General features: G+C 37.2%; 1 protein-coding gene across 1 annotated transcript in view; it reads right to left on the reverse strand.

Annotated features, from left to right (window-relative positions):
• The window catches only part of LOC150083526 (phosphatidate cytidylyltransferase, photoreceptor-specific-like), a 169,801-nt gene extending 150,491 nt beyond the window's left edge, over positions 1 to 19,310 (reverse strand). The window contains exon 1 of the mRNA XM_090377335.1: positions 19,219 to 19,310. Within this exon, the coding sequence (XP_090233461.1) occupies positions 19,219 to 19,299 (81 nt within the window). The 5' untranslated portion in view covers positions 19,300 to 19,310. The remainder of the gene's footprint in view (positions 1 to 19,218) is intronic.
• Positions 19,311 to 21,519: the final 2,209 nt, after the last annotated feature.

Raw genomic sequence — 21,519 nt, forward strand, 5'->3', positions numbered from 1 at the left:
TTAACTAATTTTAGCATCCAAAATGTTAGAATCTCTTCAGAGATAATCAAAACAGTGTTTGAGACACGTGCAGGCAATCAACAAAAATAAACGCCATCTGGTGAAAGATTTTTTGGCTTATTACCAAAACCTTTCCAAAAGTTTCATCAGTGCATTGTTTCTAGCATCCAAAATGTTAGAATGTCTTCAGAGATAAACAAAAGTGTCTGAGACACGTGCAGGCAATCAACAAAAATAAACGCCATCTGGTGAAAGATTTTTTGGCTTATTACCAAAACCTTTCCAAAAGTTTCATCAGTGCATTGTTTCTAGCATCCAAAATGTTAGCATCTCTTCAGAGATAATCAAAACAGTGTCTGAGACACGTGCAGGCAATCAACAAAAATAAACGCCATCTGGTGAAAGCTTTTTTGGCTTATTACCAAAACTTTTCCAAAGGCTTCATCATCAGTGCATTGTTTCTACCATCCAAAATGTTAGAAGTTTTCAGAGATAAACAAAACAGTGTCTGAGACACGTGCAGGCAATCAACAAAAATAAATGTCGTTCGGTGAATAATTTTTTGGCTTATAACACCAAAAGGTTTCCAAAAAGTTTAATTATCAGTGCATTGTTTATAAAATATCATCCGAGAGGTTTTTTTAATTCCCAAGACTTTAAGTTTTACAAAAAGGTGGTGTTTTGTTTTTGTTTTTTTAAGCAAAACATAAATTTCCTAATGAAAAAATTCGCATTAGCTGCATTTCCTGATCTAAACCTGATCAAGTGCTTTAAACGACAGTTGCCTATCGTAATATCAAGACAGGATTAAATAAAGCAAAGAAACGATAGAGGTCCCAAGCAGTCAACCATGAGGGGAGAAAAGCTTCCTTGTAGCACTATCACGGTTTCACTAACGCTGTTCTGTCACCCTGCTCACCTAAATAAAATGTAATTTTGGTTAAAAACAAGTCCGAAGCAATTTCAGAAACCCTGCCGACATCGCGTGCTATTTAAGAGTTGCAGACGAGTGTCAAAAAGATGGCACCTGTGTTTCTGTGTTACGTGGTTCACTGGTCTCTTCTAATAAAGAAGAAAGATATCAATATTACGTTAGAAATTTCACACTTCGGTAACTTTTTCACATGATTGTTTTTCTGCTATTTAACTATAAAACATTTTGGATACAGAGCAACACGTAGTCCTCCACAGAGCACCCACAATTTAAGTAATGTTCTTCAAAGGATTCAGCACATTGAATGAAAGGATTAAATCCAAATTTCTTTACTGGCACTTTTCAAGGGATGTAGAAGAGAAACTTTAATGTGTATTAAAAGTTGCTGCCATATATATCCAAAAGATTTACGAAAGTGTAAACGAATTCTCCTGGCATTTGGCTTCCGTTCTAGGATAATATATATGTCACTTGTTACACAGTTTGAATTACAATTAGTGTTGGTAATGGATAATAAGCCATCATGGGTGTGGCTTCCGTACTAGGATAATGGATATGTCACTTGTTACACAGTTTGAATTATCATTAGTGTCTGTCGGTAATGGAAATTAAGCCATCATGGGTAGCACAGTTGGTTTAATCCCGTCCTACCTACACCAGGTGGAAGAGACCGGAGTTCGAAAAAACACGATTTTTCGGGAGAAAAAACCATGCTACCCTCGCCTGAGCCCGATTAACTCAGTCACGTTGTGGAAATGGCCCATAAAAATTCTTCACGTCATCGACGGGATTCGAACTCACATCTTTTCCACGGGGTGGGGATGGTTGATCTACCAACTGTGCTATCCATGAGGGTTACAGAAACTTATCAATATTACATTTATAGTAGCTGTGAATCTTTCTATAATGTCATTTTTCATTTACATTCAGTTTATGCGTAGAGTATAAACAGTCAATGAACTGATTACATTACGGAAAGTGTTGTAATTTGGCCCAATTCTCGTAACATCTATTCATGTTATTGCCATAACGTGGAAGCAGATTTAAGTAAATTTTGCTTCCTTTTTTCATTTCCGTGAGAGAAATTGCACGCACACGCACACACACACACACATATTAGAATCAGCAGAAATATTTTGGCTAATGTCGCTAAGCGCATGCGTAATCAATATCGTAATCTATTTTAGGTTTAGTGTTGTACGTAATACTGTCACAATTATCGTCTGCTCTGTTCTGTCGAATAATATTTTCATCCGGGCCATCGACCTTCTTACTTTATATAAATGGATAGGAGCTTTATTTAGACATATGTTTTTATTTCAGAGAAAATAAATTCGAAGAAATGAAATGCCATGGTGGCTAGCGCAGTAATTACGATCACTGTTCTCACACTGTGTAAAAGGTCTGGGTCAGAATCTCGTAGATATGGAAGGTTTTTCACAAAACTTGGGCGAGAGTGGTGTGATTTTTTCCCTCCAGGAAACTAGTTTTTCATCCAGAAAACAGGCATACCGACTGCAGAAACCACCAATGCACAGATATTATAATGGGACGTCCCATGATCTCGATCTCCTTGGCGGAAGATCAAAAAAAAATTTAAAAAAAAGAGTCAAAACATCTCAACATACTGTAATTCGTAAATTTCCGAATGAAAAATTAAACTCACGTTTCTTGAATTGTTTATTACAAGTAGGTACTGCTTGTTTTCGCTAACCCCCAAAAACCGTTATCCCACAATATACATGTACCTTGTCAGTAAATAAAGTCCTCTAGGGAACACAGTGGTTATAACCACCGTCCCCCCCGGGACCAAGTGGAAAAGGCCAGAATTCGAATCACGTCAATGATATCAGGAATTGCTGTGCGATATTTTTTTTTACAATGCTGCTGAGATAGTCGGTCTCCGGTGAGCGCTACATGGCTTTTTTTCTCCCGGAAACTAGGAAAAATTATACGCATATATAGGAAAAACTAATTATACGCAAACGGTCATAATATACTGATGCTTCAAAGCCTTAGTTGCTTTGGCGCTTAACAACATACTGGCTTAATAACAACTCCAACATTTGAAGTTGGCATTTCTGATATCTCTAGAGCTTATGTATAGTTTTTTAAATTGTTCAGGTGGTGGTGGTTGTGTATGGTTTTAGGCGCATCAGCAACTTAGGCCACATTACGCCGTATATAACATGTCTGTAAATTGCGTGTGCGCTGTGATACATTTGCTGTTTACTGGACTAAAAACCCGAGTTTCCGGAAGAAAAACCACTCTACCCTCGCCTGAGACCGACGAACTCAGCCACGTTGTGAAAAAAGTCCTATAAAAATTCCTGGCATCATTGACAGTATTCGAACTGAGGTCTTTTCCATCCAATGTGGGGAGGACGGTGATTATACCAACTGTGCTGCCCACGTGGGTGAACTCTTCAGGATATTACGTGGTGTTACTGAGACGGGAATGGAGATTAATTTTTGCCATCTTACTTTTTTATGCTCTACATATTTACTTTTTAAAGGGTTATTATAGAGGGTGAATTAAGTAAAAGCAACATTTCATCTGTTCAATTTCAAATTAAGCGTTGCCATGGGTGTAAATTTAGGGATTGGTGCTAACGCTTCTACTCAACAATAGTTTAGTAGAAGCGTTATGTTGGCAACTGTTATGTACGGAGGATGATATGCAGCAAAAGCAACAGAGACAAGATCGCACTCACGGTGACTGATGCGTCTAAGCTAGCGCAACGCAGTGCTATTCAGCTCCTCAGACAGAGGGCATAACTCGAGATTGAATTCACTCGTATGGAAAAGGCGTAAGTCGATGACCCACGCATGTATGCGAAGGCAAACGCACACAGTATTCAACACAACCAGAACAAACTCATACAGTTGTTATAGAAGAATATTTGTCTTAGCAGAATGTCCTAAAGGTCAGTAGGTGTAGGACAGTTGATGAGGTGGCTAAATATCAGTGTTGATATTTAGCCACTAAATATCGAACTGAATATCAGTGTTGGGTTTGCCTACCTCATCATCTATGATAGACTGCAAAACAGAAAGGTCTGCGTGAAATAGTTTCTAAGTGTCGCAAAGATGGGCAGGCCGTTTGCGAATGGGATTGAGTCTGCAGCGCCTGGTGTGATATGAAGAGGAAGGAAATTACTTCTTTGATCGCAACCTGACTGTGGATGATACATGTGCAGGCACTATGCAATCCAAGTAGTCATAGTGAATATGGATGAGATGGTGCAGGCAATTTGAATCAGAGATCTAGCACTGCAGCATACATACAATAGAGATTTCAGCAATCATCACTGTCCAAGAAATTCGACTTTCGAAAGCAATGGAAAAGTTAATCTGATGTTCAAGAACTCGCAAAGAACTGCTACTGTCTCATTTCATGCGTAGAGGTGAAAAAATAAACTAGCAAAATTATGCATCCTCAAAGTTGATTTGCGACATAAAAACAAAACCAATAGACCCGGACGTTTGACTGACGGCGTCATTTTTTACACGACAATGTGCGACCACAAACGGCCCAACAGATTAGTGCAAGCAACCATAAACTGCACTGGCCAGTAATCCTTGTGGCTGGCACAGTGGTTGCGATCGTTGTACTTCTTCACCATGTCCAAAAGATCGGGATTTAAATCTCGTAAAGATGGAAGAACTGTTATGGACTTTGTGGCCGAGTTTATCGGTTTCGAGCAAAGGTTTCCATTTTTCCAAAGGTTTCCATTTTAACGTCTTTCGTTAATTTGGATTTTCTATCCCGCAAATATATAAAATATAAGAAATTTACGCAGAGTCACACTAACGTGTCTCGTAGCCTTAGGTGATTTGGCGCTAAAATAAAACAATCAACAACAGGAAGTGACTGAGCACCCTCCATACAGTCAGGCCAAAAATGTCACATTAGAGCCACTCGAAAACTAATTCACCTACCCATGTGCATTATATTCATAAAATGCGGACATAATACACAAAACAATCAAATCTACCTACCAGTGTTCTCTGGTATATTTGACTGTTTTTCTGGACGAAAACACAAATTTGTAGAAAGAAATCAATTAAGCGTGAGACCGTCTAACTCAGCCACAGAATGAAAAAAGGTCATAAAAGTCCCTTCCGTCATTGACGAGATTCGAACCCGGACCTTTTTCACCCAGTGTGGGAGGACGGTGATTATAACCACTATGCTACCAGAGTGGATATACAGTCAGGTTTGTCACCTTGAGATTTTCTTATTTTTTAAAAACTGAAAAATAATCTACCAAGACTAGATCCACATATGAATGGTGCCAACGAACCCATCAAGGGATTTTTATAAACAGGATATAAAAAATATCTTGTTCAGATGGAATAAGTACCTGAATATTTTGTTAAATAAATTACCGGTTATGAGAAAAATAATAAGAATAATTCTCATTTTCACCTGATGCACCCGCATAGCTTACTAATTGATACTTTCCATTTCTCCAAATACTCCATTTTCAATAACACTGCAGCTACCTTTAGCTAGTATAATTCCTAACATAATTGTAGTTCAGGCTAGTTAGCAAACAGTATTTGGAGTTCTGATTTCTTTAAACGTTTTTAAACCTGACTAACAATTAGCTATTTCTCTGCACGTGTAAATCAGCAATTCTAATAGCAAATTAATCACTCACTTCGAAACTACTCATCTGTTTAATACGTCTAACTTTAAAGATTTTCTTAAGTACCAAGTCGTTGACTTCGTTGTGACTGCTGCCGGTAGTACAATCTGGGAACTGGGTTACTTTTGCAACAAGGTCATCAACGTACTATCCTAACACTATATCCGCACTTTATACTGTTTTTCCACTAATCTTTTTTTCGAAAAATTTGCAATCAAAGAAAAGTAATAAAAAGAGAAAAGATATCCTTTCTTTGTAGTAACAAATGTAGGAAGTTTTACTATTAGGAACATTTCCAGTAAAGGAGAGAGAGAGAGAGAGAGAGAGAGAGAGGTGAAGAAGAGAAACTGATCTTTTTAATGCCAGAACCGGTTGCAAATTACTGAAGCGTAGCTTAAATACAGTGAGAAATAGAGATCTCTCCATAGTGGGAATTTAGTGGGCATGCACAGATAATTGGGCTGCTTCAAGGCGGGAGGTGATCAGTCGAATGAAAAACACACCAAGAAACCACTGTAGGCTATTAAAAGCCAGTCAAACATATCTCTGTACCATTTAATCCCTTGGCTGTTATCCACTGTATTGAATCTCTTCAGATACAGTCGCGGCATTAGGCAGCTACATTTTCCCTAGCTGCCAACATGCCAAGTTCCCCCATGTATGAGGTAAGAACATTACTATTTTTACTTATAATATTGTATATGATTATGTTTAAATTACAATTACTTTCAAATATTAATTTTAAGTTTGAGTAGGTCAAAAAATAAAACGATAGATTACAGCCAACTAATAAAAAAATAGCTGCGCCACTGTTTCATTTATCCCTTTAGATTTATTTATAAGAAAAGTTTTGGGATAAAAGAAGTTCTTGTATTTTATGACGTTCATATCTCGATTAACTTAGAATTGTCATATCTGTAACCGCATGTGGTCAACCGCATTATGTATAATTTTTAAATCTAGTGATAAATTCGTCAGTGCTGTGGCTATGACAACTTATAAACTCTTCTGACCGTTTGGTCGTCCCGGAGTATAAACAGAAAATTTATTTATTGATTTTATTTATATTCAGTGACTCAAGTCTTTTGCATAGAAAATGGCGTTTGTAGGTCACGCCAACTACTAGGTCACTGATTGGTACTCGAGCACCTGCTTCCACTTTTGACTAGTTGTTTCTTCTAAAGATAATCACAAACCGAACTTGGTAACTTGGTCTTATTCGTGCTACGAATTCATTCAACTGATGTCAGTGAAGTAATTTCGTAAATTTTACCTATATTACCCTGATTTGAAAAATCAGCACCGATGCTTTGTTATCGAATTACAGTATTAACATCATTATTAATATAGGTGTTGCCTAATTTTCGAATACTTCTTTAAAATTTGCAAGAGATTTCTGAATTTATAATTGACTAACTCAATTTGATACATCCTCTCATAGTTCTGTTTGGCTGGAACAGATGTTCAAAAAAATTACAATGTCAACAAATTCGGATACTTCAAGCTCAACCTATATAACTATCAGATCAGGCAAACTCTCACTTCTTCAACAGCAAATTCGCATATACAGTATTTGATTTTGAAGCTATCAGAATTTGAAGTTACCATAAAGTTTCAAAACAAAGTTAAGAAATCACTCTTCTATCGATGTGATTAAAAGCACTCCTCTCAAGTGTGTTACCAGCAAGAAAAAGCTTATCCAAGTTTCATTTATTAAAAAAAAAAAAAAGGAACGGATTACCTTTCGTTTATTGTGGATTCACCAGGATCCACATCCACTGTAAACAATCCCAACTGAAGTAAGAAAACATTCTTTGCTTCGTTTTCATAATTTGCTGGATGAAAACAGTTTTTTTCGGAGAGGGAAAAACCATGAAAACTTAGAGACAGACTAACTGGCCATAAAAAAAAAAATCTTTTCCACCTCCATAAAATTATAACCAAGACTTCTTTCCCTATAGTGTCTGAAAGAACAGTGAACATTACTGTGTTAAATGCAAGGATTCGATCATAGTGTACCAGTTCATATGGTTCTAGATCAGGGGTGGGCAACAGCCGGCCCGCGGGCCACATCCGGCTCGCGACGATGTTGAATCCGGCCCCCTCGGTAAATGCATAAATACAGAAAATCCATACCTGACTACACTGGCCGTAAACGTTCGGCTTAATTCGGTTCAATCGGGAATCGCGGCCAGTACAACAGTAACCAAGTGATTCTACGCAGCGTCAAAGAGTTATTTCCTAATTATTATTGTAGCATCGATCGAACGAAGTTCCTTTGGGTTTGACTTCTTATTGAAAAAAAATAATATTGGTGCGAGATATTTTATGTTTTATGCCTTTTCTAATTATTACAATTTTTAATTTAATATAATTTATAGCCCATAAAATGAGCCAATTAAAAAAAAAAGAAAAATTGATGCCCAATGCCGCATTTTCAATGATAATTGGACATTCAGATATTTAATTGCAAATATAGACGATAAAGCTGTTTGTTTGGTTTGTAACGAAACTATTTCCGTTTTTAAAGAATATAATCTAAAAAGGCATTTTTCAAAAAAAAACATTTCGTAAAATATAAGCTATTTTCACCGGAACAAATGAAAATTGAAGCAGAAAATTTAAAATGTGGTTTGCGTAAGCAACAAAATACTTTGAAAATTTTGTCAAAACAGATAGAGCTCTGACAAATTTAAATATTGTATTTACTTTTTTTAAAAATACATTAATAATTTGGTAATTCAAGTAATATAACATTTTTTAGGTTCTGATTTTTTTTATTAAATCGTTCAATCTATTCCGGCCCGCACCATGATGCGAAAATTTCATTCGGCCCGCTGACGAAAAAAGTTGCCCACCCCTGTTCTAGATGAACTTTATTTTGTATTATGTATAGGCACAACACATTGGAGTTAAAAGTGGGATAAATTCTACCCAAGAACATTTTCTTTTATATTATATAATTGCACTGTTACGTATTGATGCTTGTAAAAGCTACCAATGTTGGACGTACGTGCACCCTTCTCACCAAAAAAAAAAAAAAGTTCTTCGTGTGAAACTGGTATTACGTCTGTACGAAGAGGTGTCATTGACCATTCAAATTCTGCGAGCTGAAAATCTGGAATAACTCATAGTGCAATTTAAAAAACTGGAATAACTCATCGGTAAAAATTATTCTCTTCGTCTGAGGCCAGATAATTACACTTATCGAACAGACCTTTAACAATACCTTAGTGCCTTACAAGATTAGAACCTTTCCAAACAAGAGACAAGTGGCGAACACAATATACTATCACACAGGAGCACTGTAGAACCCGCCTAGATTCGCAAGTCAAAATGATTGAGTGTCTCTAAGAAAGAAACTTTGAATTTTGTAACAACACAATAGACAAAATAGGTGGCCAGATTGTTGTTGCTGTAAAGTTTTAGGCTCATCGACTTAGACAATATTGCCCCGTATATATTATGTCTGTAAACTGCGTGTGTTTTGTGGCCGATTTGCTGTTTGCTGGATGAAAAACCCAAGTTTCCTGGAGGGGAAAATCCTGCTACCCTTGCCCTTGAGATCGAGTAACTCAGCTATGTTGTCAAAAAAAAAAAAAAAATCCAGACAAATTTCTACTGTCATTGACGAGATTCAAACCAGGTCTTTTCTACCCGGAGGGGAGAAAGTGATTATGCCAATTGCCCTACCGACGAAGGCATGTGGGCAGATAACCATCGATCGAATTCCCAGTGTACCTAAACTAGATATCGATCCTAATTGTTTACCGTCAAAAGACTTAAGGTCTAGCCAAATATTTCACACAAACTGTAAAATGTTGAGAAAGTCTGTTCAATACCTACAATCACAGTATTTAACATGAATGAGAAAATTCTATCTTCATCAGTTCCAAAGAACAAAGAATGTAAGACTCTATTAGCAACAGTTGAACAAGTCTAAAGTTGAAATATTCATCTGTTTCTCACTGTAAGTATACATTTAAAACACTACTTAGATTAGCTCCAAGTTTTAAAATTATACCGTATGATCATTGTCCATGTATTAATAAAGATTTATAAGATCACATATACAGTATAACACTTGTAATCTCTATATTCCTTCAAATGTCATGTTTAAAAAAAAAAAAAAACACCAACCATTAAAAATACAAACTAAGGACACGCCACAAATGGGTCGATAAAGAAAGTGAGGATCTGAATAGAACTGAATATTAAAATGGCTGATGAACTTTAGATTAACAGGCACATTTACAGTATGCATAACATCCGACACCGTGGAATGAATAATAAATTTTTGATTATATATAAGAAATAAAAAAAAATATATAAGTTTATCATAAGATATTTTTATATTTTATAAAAAAAAATTTTAATTTGTTTCTTATAAATTCGCTTTTTTCGGCGCGTTAGCATATATGCACGATGCACCTATTGTCTTCGTAATGTCCGTCCGCATATAACAACTCGACTCCCAGTGTACGGAGTTTCATGAAATTTTATATTTGTCTTCCAAACAATTTGTAGAAATTTCAAATTTCATTAAAATAAAACCAATAGAAATCAGACAATTATCGTTTCTTTGTCCGGCCATTCACATGTAATAACTCGGCTCAAGATGAGGGAAGGGGGTTACATGAAATTTTAGATTTCGCTCTGTTAGGTCAATTTAGTGTTAGTATGAATAGTGACAAAATGAAGCACGAAAGCAAGCTTATAAAGCATCAACCAAAAATAAATAAAAATAAAATTCCATTTCGCCTATTCATCTCCCCAACAGTTTGTCTACTTCTTCCTTGAATTTATTCAAACTATGTATAATTTATGCAAACTAAGTTATATTTATCAAATGTTTCCAAATTCACTAAAATCGAATCAACTGATTTCCGCCATTATTATTTATTTCCTCATACACAATCACATAGGTTATCCATATACAGTACTATATACTGTATGTTGCCGTGCGCTGGTTGAAGGAATGAATGAGCAATGTGGTGGATACGAAGAAACGGAATGCTCTCCATTCGCGCTTTTTTATCAGTTTTTTTTTTTTTTTTTTTATAAATCATGTATTATTACTATTTGCTAACACGGTTAAAATGAAAAGCACTGCGCACATTAATTTATTTGTTTAAGTATGTTGCTGTACAAAAAAAAAAAAAACAAAAAAAAAAAAAACGAGTTTCCGGGAGCAAAAACCATGCTACCCTCGCCTGAGACCAACTAACTCAGCCATGTTGTAAAAGAAGCCCACAAAAATTCCTATCATCATCGACGGGAGGATTCAAACTCAGGTCTTTTCCACCCGGTGTGGGGAAGACGGCGATTCTACCAACTGTGCTACCCAAGGGAGTGGAGACAGTCTGCGAGGCAAGCTGATGGGTTTTTGTCAATGATATGCAGAAATTTTTCTATCGGAAAAAAAGAAGTGATTATCCCATTGCATAAGACAATAGTCATGCCACATCATGATTACTGCATACAGGTCTGGAGGCCTCATTTTAGGAAGGCTATACAGCTACTGGAATGGGTACAGAGAAGGGCAACGAGATTAGTGAGTGCAACAAAGGAGTTATCTTACCAAGAAATGTTTCAGTTTTTCAAATTGTAGCATCTAGAAACTGGGCACCTGCGAGGTGATCTGAATGAGGTGTTTAAAGCTTTAAATGGATTGAGCAAGCTCAGTGCTGATGGGATTCTTCCTCTTATTCAGAATACACACGCAAGAGGGTGAACAAATTCATATTGAGGAAGGATGGTTGCAGAATAGATGTACGGAAGTTTCCCTTTAGCCAGCGGGTGGTTGATTGCAGGAACAAACTTCCATTTCTTGTTGTGGAAGTTGATAGCGTAAATAAATTCAGGAAAGAACTGTACAAACTATTGGAGGGAATGGATAGATGAAATGGGATTTTTTTGGCCAATACTGTATAAGCTTGCTTTCTTGAATATGTACCACTAGTAATGCTGATGCTAAAATATTATTACCTCTGCTGAATGTATTCTATAATCATTCGAAATCCGAAAAATTGAAGGAACCTGCAAAAGTAAACTTATGCCAGACCTCCTCTCATGCTGATCGTCTGACCCTTCTAGGTACAACCAATTCTTCATTTAATTAAGCAGTATGTCATACAAGAAATTTTTTTTTTTTTTTTTTTTTTTTTTTTTGATTTGGTAGTTGTTGGCGCATCGGCTTCTGTGGCCATATTGCACCTCCCAAGGTTTTTGCAGTACTTTGATCCAAGCCCGAGGCGGGAATCGAACCCGCGACCTTTGGGTTGCCGGGTAGGTACTTTACCCACTCGGCTAGCCCGGTCGGCCATACAAGAAATACCGCTACCGGAATTGAATATGCGACTATTGGACCTAAACCGTACCGAATTGTTTTTATGTTTATTTAGCTTCGCAAGGGCAATTTTAATTATCTTATGTAAATTGAATGTAAGCTGTTTTAGTATAGCCAATTATTCCATTTCCGGTGAGCGATCTGCGATGGTGATATCTTAACTGGAACGTATTATAATACCCTTTATAATTAATTCTAAACAAGTTCCGGTGGTTTAACTAGTAACAATCCGTCAATAACTTCAGAAAGATGTTTTCATACTTCAGTAGCCACACCAGTCCCTAGCTGTCCAATGAGAATGACACTACCATGATAACATTTTTAGTATATTTTTTTATTGAAATGTAAAATTTTTCGTATCAGCTTATTTATTATATTATTTTTTTTTTTTCGGAATAAAAATATTCTTATCCGAAACAATTAGGTCAGGAGGGAAAAGGAAGTCATCTGGTGATGACCAGATGGGAATGTCACTGCAATCGCAATCGTTGATAAAATGTATCATAATTAGTATACTTTACAAGCAAATTCTAGTGCTGATATTTTAATCTATTTCCATCAATTTATATTTTCCTTATTTATTTAGTTTTATCTATTTTATTCTTCAGCCATACATAACTGCAATTCTCACATATAATGTATCATATAAATAGCCCATTATCATACACTGGTGTAAAATTTAAGGATCAGTCAGGTTTTCACCTGTAGCTTCTCATAGGAGTGGCCTGCATATGGGGAAAGCATACCAAAGGAACCTCGTCAGGTACAGAAATGATGAAGGAAACAACACCGACACAACAACGGAAACAAAACGGTACAGAGGGACTTTATTCAAAAATGGCAACATAGCACTGGCTGCCATAATACAGATGCATTACTGCCAAAGATGGAACAAAGGGAAGAGGTGGTCCTCAGTAGGAGATATGGCCACCCCTAATGTCAATGCAGGTTTGCACCCCCTGTCCATACTTAGAACATGTTGTTGATAAGTTCTTGCGGTAACATCGTCCATTTCTCTATCAGCGCCATCTTCAGCTGGTGAACATTTTCTGGTGGGTGTGGACGTGCCGCTAGGCGTCTCCCCAGAGCGTCCCATATGTGTTCGATGGGATTTAGATCGATGGAACGGGCAGGCTAATCCATACGAACAAGGTACTCACTTTCAAAAAGCATATCACAGCTGCAGTGCGATGGGGGTGTGGCGTTATCATCCATAAACACGAACTCGGAGCCAATGGGACCTCGGAACAGACCCACATGGGGAAGGATTACCTCAGTACAGTAGCGTGCACCGGTTACAGTACCGCCTTCCAGTATCTGTAGTTGTGTACGTCCATTGAGGATAACGCCTTCCCAGACGAGAACACCACGACCGCCATATCGATCCCTTTCAGTGATGTTTGCGGGGTGATACCATGTGCCAACCTCTTGCCAGATTAGCTGACGTCCAGAATCGCTGCTGAAACTGAATCTACTCTCATCAGTAAAGAGTATCTTAAATAAATATTTTGCGGTTGTAAACTTTAGAAATAGTGTTGATCTTTAAGTTTTGCACACCAGTGTATTACAAGGCGAAACGTCGATTATCCGAAAAATTCGTCATATGATCCCAAAACCATAGAATTGGAAAATCATTGCACATCACCAACGTGCGCTGTGCATATACAGTATCTGTTTATTTTATGATGGTTAAAATATTTTAATAATAAAACCGATTTAACTTACAGCTAATAAGAAAGCTTATCTTATGTTTTTTTAGCCATATCTAAAACTACATGTCGGCTCTTGTCCTACACCGTAAAAGATGGGAGGAATTTTTACAAGGCCGTAGTCAGGGAGACACTAGTGAAAGCTGGGCCTCCCTTGGGTCCAGCGCCAAAATATACTGAAGTGGAGACCAGCTACTGTATCGATGGCCTGTTTCATAAACATCTTCGCTCGCTATTTAGCTTATATGTTTGTAATTAATTAAATCTGCGACTTATGCTCTTATACGTCTAGCAATTTCTGGTAACCGGAATTCTTTTGACTTTATTGTGGATTCTAGTAGCCTACTTTTCATAATTTTGTTTATAAACATTTATAGACTTTTCTATGGACCAGTAACTATAATTTGGTGGACGCCTACAGAAAATTTGGCTGCTGTACGGCTACATGCTGATCCACACTCTCCTACCATATCCAGACGCCAGCATATCCACAAATAACCTTTATTTACAGGAAAATTAATAGTGTGCTGAAATCTTTGGTCTTTATGAGAGCCTCTAGTTTCCGTTCCTACTGGTCTAGGAATCCTCTACACTAGATTCTTGTAAATGTCCTCCGATATTTTTGCCCATTTGGCCTTCAAAACAGCAACAAGTTCAGCTCTATTTTTTGAGCAGTCTCTCCTCACACGCACCCGACGATGCAATTCATCCCAAAGGTTCTTTGTAGGATTGAAGTCAGGGCTCTGGGCTTCAACTTTTCGACGCTCATGTTTCTGAAACCAGGTCCGTCACAACGCAAGCAGCATGATATGAAGCATTGTCTTCCGATACAAGGTACGAGGAGTTTCCGAAAAGTAAGGTAACACATTTTTTCTCTCGATGACGTTTAATAATACGAAGTTGAAATTACCCACCAAGAAATAAGTGAACATGCACTACTTCTCCACAAAGTCCTCAGTTTTATTGATGCACTTGTCCCAACGACAGATCAGTTTATCAATACCAGTACTGAAGAAGTCCGTGCCCACACGCAGTTACCAACATCGCACCACCTAATGAACTTCACATCCATGGTGAAATGCTTTCCTGAAAGGTGTTTTTTTCAGAGGGCCGAACAAATGGAAGTCTGAAGGCGCTACGTCTGGGCTGTAATGGGGATGTGATAGAGTTTCCCAATGATTATGGCATAACCACTCACGAGTGATGTGGGCAGTGTGTGGAGTTGCGTTGTCGTGCAAAAAAATCACGCCGCTTGTCAGAAGTCCTGGTCGGTTGCATCGAATGTTGGCTTTCAGTTTTTCCAACTTTGCACAGTAAAGCTGTGCATTGATTGTTCCTCTCTTCGGCAAGAAATCCACCAACAGAACGCCTTGACGATACCAGATCACTGTGGCCATAACTTTTCGGACACTGGGAACAGTTTGGAATTTTTTGCCAACAGGAGATTGTGGATGTTTCCAGGTCATGGAGTTTTGTTTGCTCTCCGGGGTAAAGTGATGAACCCACGTTCCGTCTGCTGTGACTATGCGAGCGAGAAAATCCTCTCTTTCGTCGCTGTATCGCAACAGGTGAAACCCATGTTTAGTCTCTAGAGCAAAGTTTCCGGCATCCCCCTCCCCTCTCCCCATACTTCTCCTTCAACCCATGCACGGTACTAAGTACTATAGGTTTTGATACCTTTCGTGTTTGGGGTTCTCATAAAAAAAAAAAAAAAAAAAAACAGGCTCTCCAGACACATTCCCATGAGTTTTGCTTTGTCCTCCTCTTACAAGAGTCGCAGCGGCAGCACACCTTTCGAAAGCTAAGGACATCGTGAACAGTCGACTTACTCACGTTTATTATTTGTGCAATTTCACGCAGTTTCACTCGCCTGTTTTCAAGAACGATGCCCTTAATGCGCGAAATGTTATCTTCTGTCTTGCTCGATGAAGGCCTGCCCGCCCGATGTCGATCTTCAATGTCAACACGGCCTGCTTTAAATTCATTGCATCGAAAACACACTTGCTTCTTTGTCATCACCTTTTCGCCATACACAGCAACCAGTTCACGGTGAATGTCACTTGGTGAAGACCTTTTTTCTTGCAAAAAGCGAATAACTTCAAGAACAATTGTTTTGGACCACACTCGCACAGCAGTCGCTATTTTGCAACTGGAATCTGCTGTGAGGCGACAGCGCAACACTGCACTGGCGGTCTTTTTGAACGTTATTAACGGAGCTATCTGTCCGCCGCGTTTCATCTCATTCCCTTTCACCGTTATTAAGAAAAAAAAATGTGTTACCTTTCTTTTCGGAAACCGTCTTATGTTTTCCTTGAGTGCTGTCACAACGCAGGTAATGCATTATTGTCCAGCAAGTCTAGAGACTTCAGCATTCATGATTTTGTCCAAAACAACCAATGGTCTCAGGCCAAACCATGAAACACAGCCCCATGCCATCATGCTGCATCTGCCAGACTTCATTGTCGGGATGGTACAGTCCAGGGTAGCTTTCTTCGGACATTCGCCACACTCAGGCACGAACGTCAGACTCGTAGACCAGTCTGGCGGTTGTGCCTGAGTATGGCAAATGCCCGGATTTTAAATCACCCTTCCACACTACGTGGCACGTCAATTTAAAACACAGTTCTCCATTGGTTTATGGTCCAAGAACGGCGGACCTTACACCAAGTTAGATGGCGTCTGGCATAATTTTGGGTGATTAGTGGTATTGTAAACGGCTGCACGACCATGGGAGCATACATTATACAGCATCCTGTGCAGTATACTCGTGCCGACATGTGTCCTAATCTCCTCACTGAGGGGCTGGGTGAAAGCCAGACTTATCCGGCACCATTCCACCTCCATTTGCATTTCACATCCGCAATTGTTCGCCTAGGGATCTTCAGTACCGTTGCAATGTCACGACTGACTGCTTAGGTGGCACCCCCTATTGTCGTTCCGTCCTAAGTCTGTTAACTTCGTCGATCGCTGCATCTTGCATTCACAATCGTACTACTGTCTTCTCGTAGGCCTACTAGCATATTCATAGTCGTGTCTGACCAAGGAGCTTGGTCAAGTCTGACCAAGTCGTGTCTGACCAACTATCAACGGAGGTTGTTTCCGTATATTAATGGTAGGGCAGTGTACGTTCTTTGTTTTAACTACGATAAAACGACCGGAAAGTCTTTTTAAGGTTTCCCAGACGTGAGCCATATCTGTATGTGTAATGGGCCAATTGACATGTGGTGCGGGCTGAAAAATCAGAAATAATTCGGGGGGGGGGGAGCCTTACTTCTTTCCATTTCGATCCTGGAAAGACTTTCTGCTCTTAGTCAAGACTGATAGTGTATACTTGGCGCTGTACGCTTACGAGTACTCGTAAACATTAAGGTTATCCTTTTAGTGGAAGTTTTGCTTTTATGCATCGCTTGACTATACACTTAAAAAAATACATTATTCTTGATTCGGCATACGTTAACTAATAGAGACCACCCGCGGAAGGATGAGAAGCCAGTAAGCTTTAAAACAGCTGTAACTGCGGTATCACGGATTTTTAAATCTACGGCAGATTCATCTATTCCGGCGAGTTTATAACTTAAAAAAACATTAGCAACTTATAACTGTGGATAATGGTATACGCCTCTGAGTTGAACATAAGTTCAGGATCCGTAGCCGAGTACTCGATCTTCAGAAAGTCTCTCCATGATCCGAATTGAACGGAACTTAAGAGTATGAATTTTAATTTGATTTCAACTACTGCGTTTGAAATACCCCTTAATACTATAGTATTAAATTCTCTGTATTTAATGTAAACTTAAGATACAGAAAATAATGTTTATGAAAAATAAAAATTTGACTTCCAGCCTTCGCGAGAAAAATTTTATATAGCTACAGCCCAAAATATTGTCTTTTGTCATACCGTGGCCGAGTTGGTTTTGTGCAAGGGTAGAATGATATATCTCTTTCAAATTACAGTTTTACATCGAGAAAAACATATAATTTAGAAACATAATTACACACTTCATTGTTTCTCTTATTTTTCGTATGAGAAATTGTACAATTAATAAATTACAATATTTTGATCTCATCTTTTCTATTTACGTAAAATGATCATGAAAATTTGCTCTCGCTCTGAGCAAGATTTCTTAGCGTCAGGATGCAAGCAAAAAATGTCACCCTTGTACGCTACATGAAAAAAGTCCAATAAATACTATATTCAATTTTGCTGCGCCCAAATGAAAAGATCCTATTAATACTATTCATTTTACAACCTTCCCCCCCCCGACCCCGAGAGCTAGCGCCTGGTTTTGGTCGCTTCCCTCGTAACACGACCTGATTACATCCTTAATCGTAAAAAATACTTATACATTCACATTGAGTGGCCACTTCATTAGTTAAAGGTATATAACAGAAAGCAGTCCCCTTTAACTTTCAGAACAGCTTGGATTTTTTGTGGCATGGACTCAATGATCTGTCGAAAGCGTGCCACAGCTATACCGATGCATGTTGACAATTGCTTCCCACAGGTGTTACATATTGAATGATCGCGGATCTCTACTCTGAAGAGCTCGTTCCACCTCATCCCACAGGTGTTCGAACGGATTAAGATCTTGTGGTTGGATAAGTCATCACAATAGTCTGAATTCACTCTCATGTTCCTAGGACCTAATCTCCTGTCGGTTGGTTGTTGTTGTTGTAGAGTTTTAGGCTAATTAGCAACTTAGACAATAGTACCTAATATGTATAAAATACGTCTGTAAATTGCGTATATTCTGTGGTCGATGTGTTCTTTGCTGGACGAAGACACGTTTCCGTTTGAGGAACCATGCTATCTTTTCCTGGGACCAACTAACTCAGCCATGTTGAGGAAAGACCCATAAAAATTCATCGCACCTTTGACGGGATTCGAACTTCGGTTGGACTTTGGACTGAGGGAAATTGCCCTCTCTGAGTCATATAATTAAGATCCCAGTTACGCCTAATTTCACTGTTGCCATATACACAAGCTAAAATATTAATTCGTTTTCCTGAAGAACAAAAAAAAAAAAAAAAAAATAGTAAATGGGGCTAGAGAATTACATGGGGGAAACATACGATGAAAAATTATTGAAACATTTTTCAGTGGACACAGCTGACATTTTTTTGGAGAGCCAAAATATATTGAACACGTCGATCGATTCATAAAAAGACGCAACAGTTTTAAATCTCTTCACTATCTCTTGTATTTAAGCATAAAATTCTGTACCGTTTAACCAAAATCATAATTTTAATATTTTTTTTACGTAAAAATCTTTATAGAACCCACGACATCTCTAAATGAAGTACAAATTATACACTAGAATTCAAATAGAAAATACCTCCATAAATGAAAAAAAAAAAAAAAAAAAATGTAGCCACCCTATTATTCAACAATTGCATATCACACAAACAAAAATGTAGGAATCGATTTTGAAGATATATTTTACTCAAAACAAACAATTCATTAAATAAATTTCAAATTATTTTAATCTTTATGTAAAATTAACAAAATATAAATGAATATCAAAATAATAATTCGTAATTTTAATGTAAAGTGAAAGAAAAGTCACTTGCCATATTTGACACGTGTGTTGTACCTCTTTCTTTATGTGCATTTATCCGGATGCTATTTTGAAGAGACCGATTTCTAACCATGTTATTATATATTTATGCCTACAAATTTACTAATTGTTCACAAATTCTAAAATGAGCTATTCTCCTTCCGTTCCGATTTCCCAAATGCAATCAGTTGTCGAATGTTGTTGTTTTGCACGTTGACTCATGGTCGTTGTTCCCACAAAAACAACATTCGAGTTATTTTAGGCACTCACTAGCGGCCACAAAGTCTAGGTCGGTTACACTAGAAGAGAATTGAATTTTGTTACTTTTAGAAACAAGTTGGCTTTATTGCAGAAATTAAAAATTCAAAAAAAAAAAAAAATTTAATCCACCGATTTCCTCTAATTATGTGAACGCACAGGGAAAGTACCGTGTGTAACATCAATAAGTTAAAGTGCTAAGCCTAAATTTCACTTTCTCACTTCGTCTGCGATGCGTGACTTTCACTAAAAATAAAACACATTCTGAGCTACTCGCGCAAGACAGGCAAATAACCTAACACTACAGTGCTGCCATTCTCTGCCATGCCCGTTATTCTGAAAATAAATAAAATGTCAAAAATTAAAGTTTAAAATATATCCTAAAAAATAAAAAATAAAACGCAGAATGAAACATTTTATTTCTTAATGAAAAACATGTTTTAAATAAACTGTAATTAATAATATAATACGATAATGGAATGTGGAGACCAGTTATTTATTTTTTTAATAACCATGTACGCGAATTTTTAACTTGATAAAACAAAACACATTTTCCCATTTTATGCTACTGCAACAGTACTTAAACTATAGAGTACCTAAATATGACGAGTTCATGCATACAAAACAAATATCGAAATGAAAATCCGTAATACCGGATTTTTTGCTAGTAAAACTTACGTTTGATAATGTCTCAACTGTAAAAACTTTTCTGCATTCTTCTGTATTTTTATACACGACGAACACCTACTGTGGTTGTTGTTGCTATAACAGCAGTTTAGAAGCCAAGGTTATGTTCGGTGGCACCATGTTTGATACCTGCAGTGATCCTATTTAAATCTTTTTGAGGCCTGCTAAGCCTTATTCGGTAGCATGTAGGACAGATGGAAAGTTGAAGGCACATTGATATGCTAAACACATCAATGATGCAAAATAACTGTATTAATTAAACATAAAAAAAAACTATGTGACATGGAAATCTGGAGGGACTGCATCCAGACACTAGCTGTTGGGGGTTGGCAAATTGAAAATTCTTACAACGAACTTCTCAGGGTGCACCAAAATTTCATTCCAACGCGCTGAAAATGAATTCAAAAGAATTATTATTTGCATAAATAAATTCTGCTGCACTTTTCTAATACACATAAGCAGTAGTTTCTGCTTTATTTTACTTAAATATCCGTTTTAAAAAAAATAATAAATAAATAAAATGGTGAAATACGTATACTACAAAAGTAAAAATATTTTGTTCAGAGAGTGTCATTTAGAATGCATACTTTCTTTACAAGAAATACCACATTCAGAAATACGGTACAAATTATTCTTACTTTTCACATATTAATACGTTAATTTTTGTTTTTAATGCTTAACTTTTTGTTTTACATTAACACACATTTTTAACTTTAGAAATCGAAAATATGTGAGTTTAAATTGATTAAGCTGAATTTGATTATGCTAACACTTTTCTATTGAGTGAACCTTTTAAGAGAATATTTCTGGATTAAAAGATTTTAAATCATGATAACACACGTCCTCTTTCGTTATTAGTCCCACATTTGCTTTTCGTGTGTTTTTTCGATTTGAACATTTTTTTATTTTTTTTGCATAAAAAAGAGGTACCGAAATTTATCATCATTCGGTATACTTCGGACTTCTAGAGGGCGTGATATCGAATTCTTTTGCCGCATCTTTTAAAACTTCCATTTTTCCTTCAATCATATGTTCTCATGATCACTACACAGTGTCATTAAAAAAAAAAAAAAAAAAAAAAATTACAGTAAAAGTTTTCTGTTATTATAAACCAATGCATTTTAGGCATTGTTGGACTTTAAAAAAACTGCTCTACTGAATTTTTCATCAAAACTATTTAGCTCAAATGGCATGACAAAGCACAAATAATAAGGCGTCACTGGCGACAGAAATAATTTCGTTATAGTGAAACCTTTCCACCTACTTGTATCATTTTTGAACCTGTCTGTGTAACTGCGTTACGCAAAGGCAGGTTCAAAAATGATACAAGTGGAGGGAAAGGTTAGCTACATCCTTTCGGAACTTATAC

This window comes from Mastigoproctus giganteus, chromosome 7 (genome assembly GCF_048544385.1).
Source record: "Mastigoproctus giganteus isolate SK-2022 chromosome 7, ASM4854438v1, whole genome shotgun sequence".
NCBI classification, from domain to species: Eukaryota; Metazoa; Arthropoda; class Arachnida; order Uropygi; family Thelyphonidae; genus Mastigoproctus; species Mastigoproctus giganteus.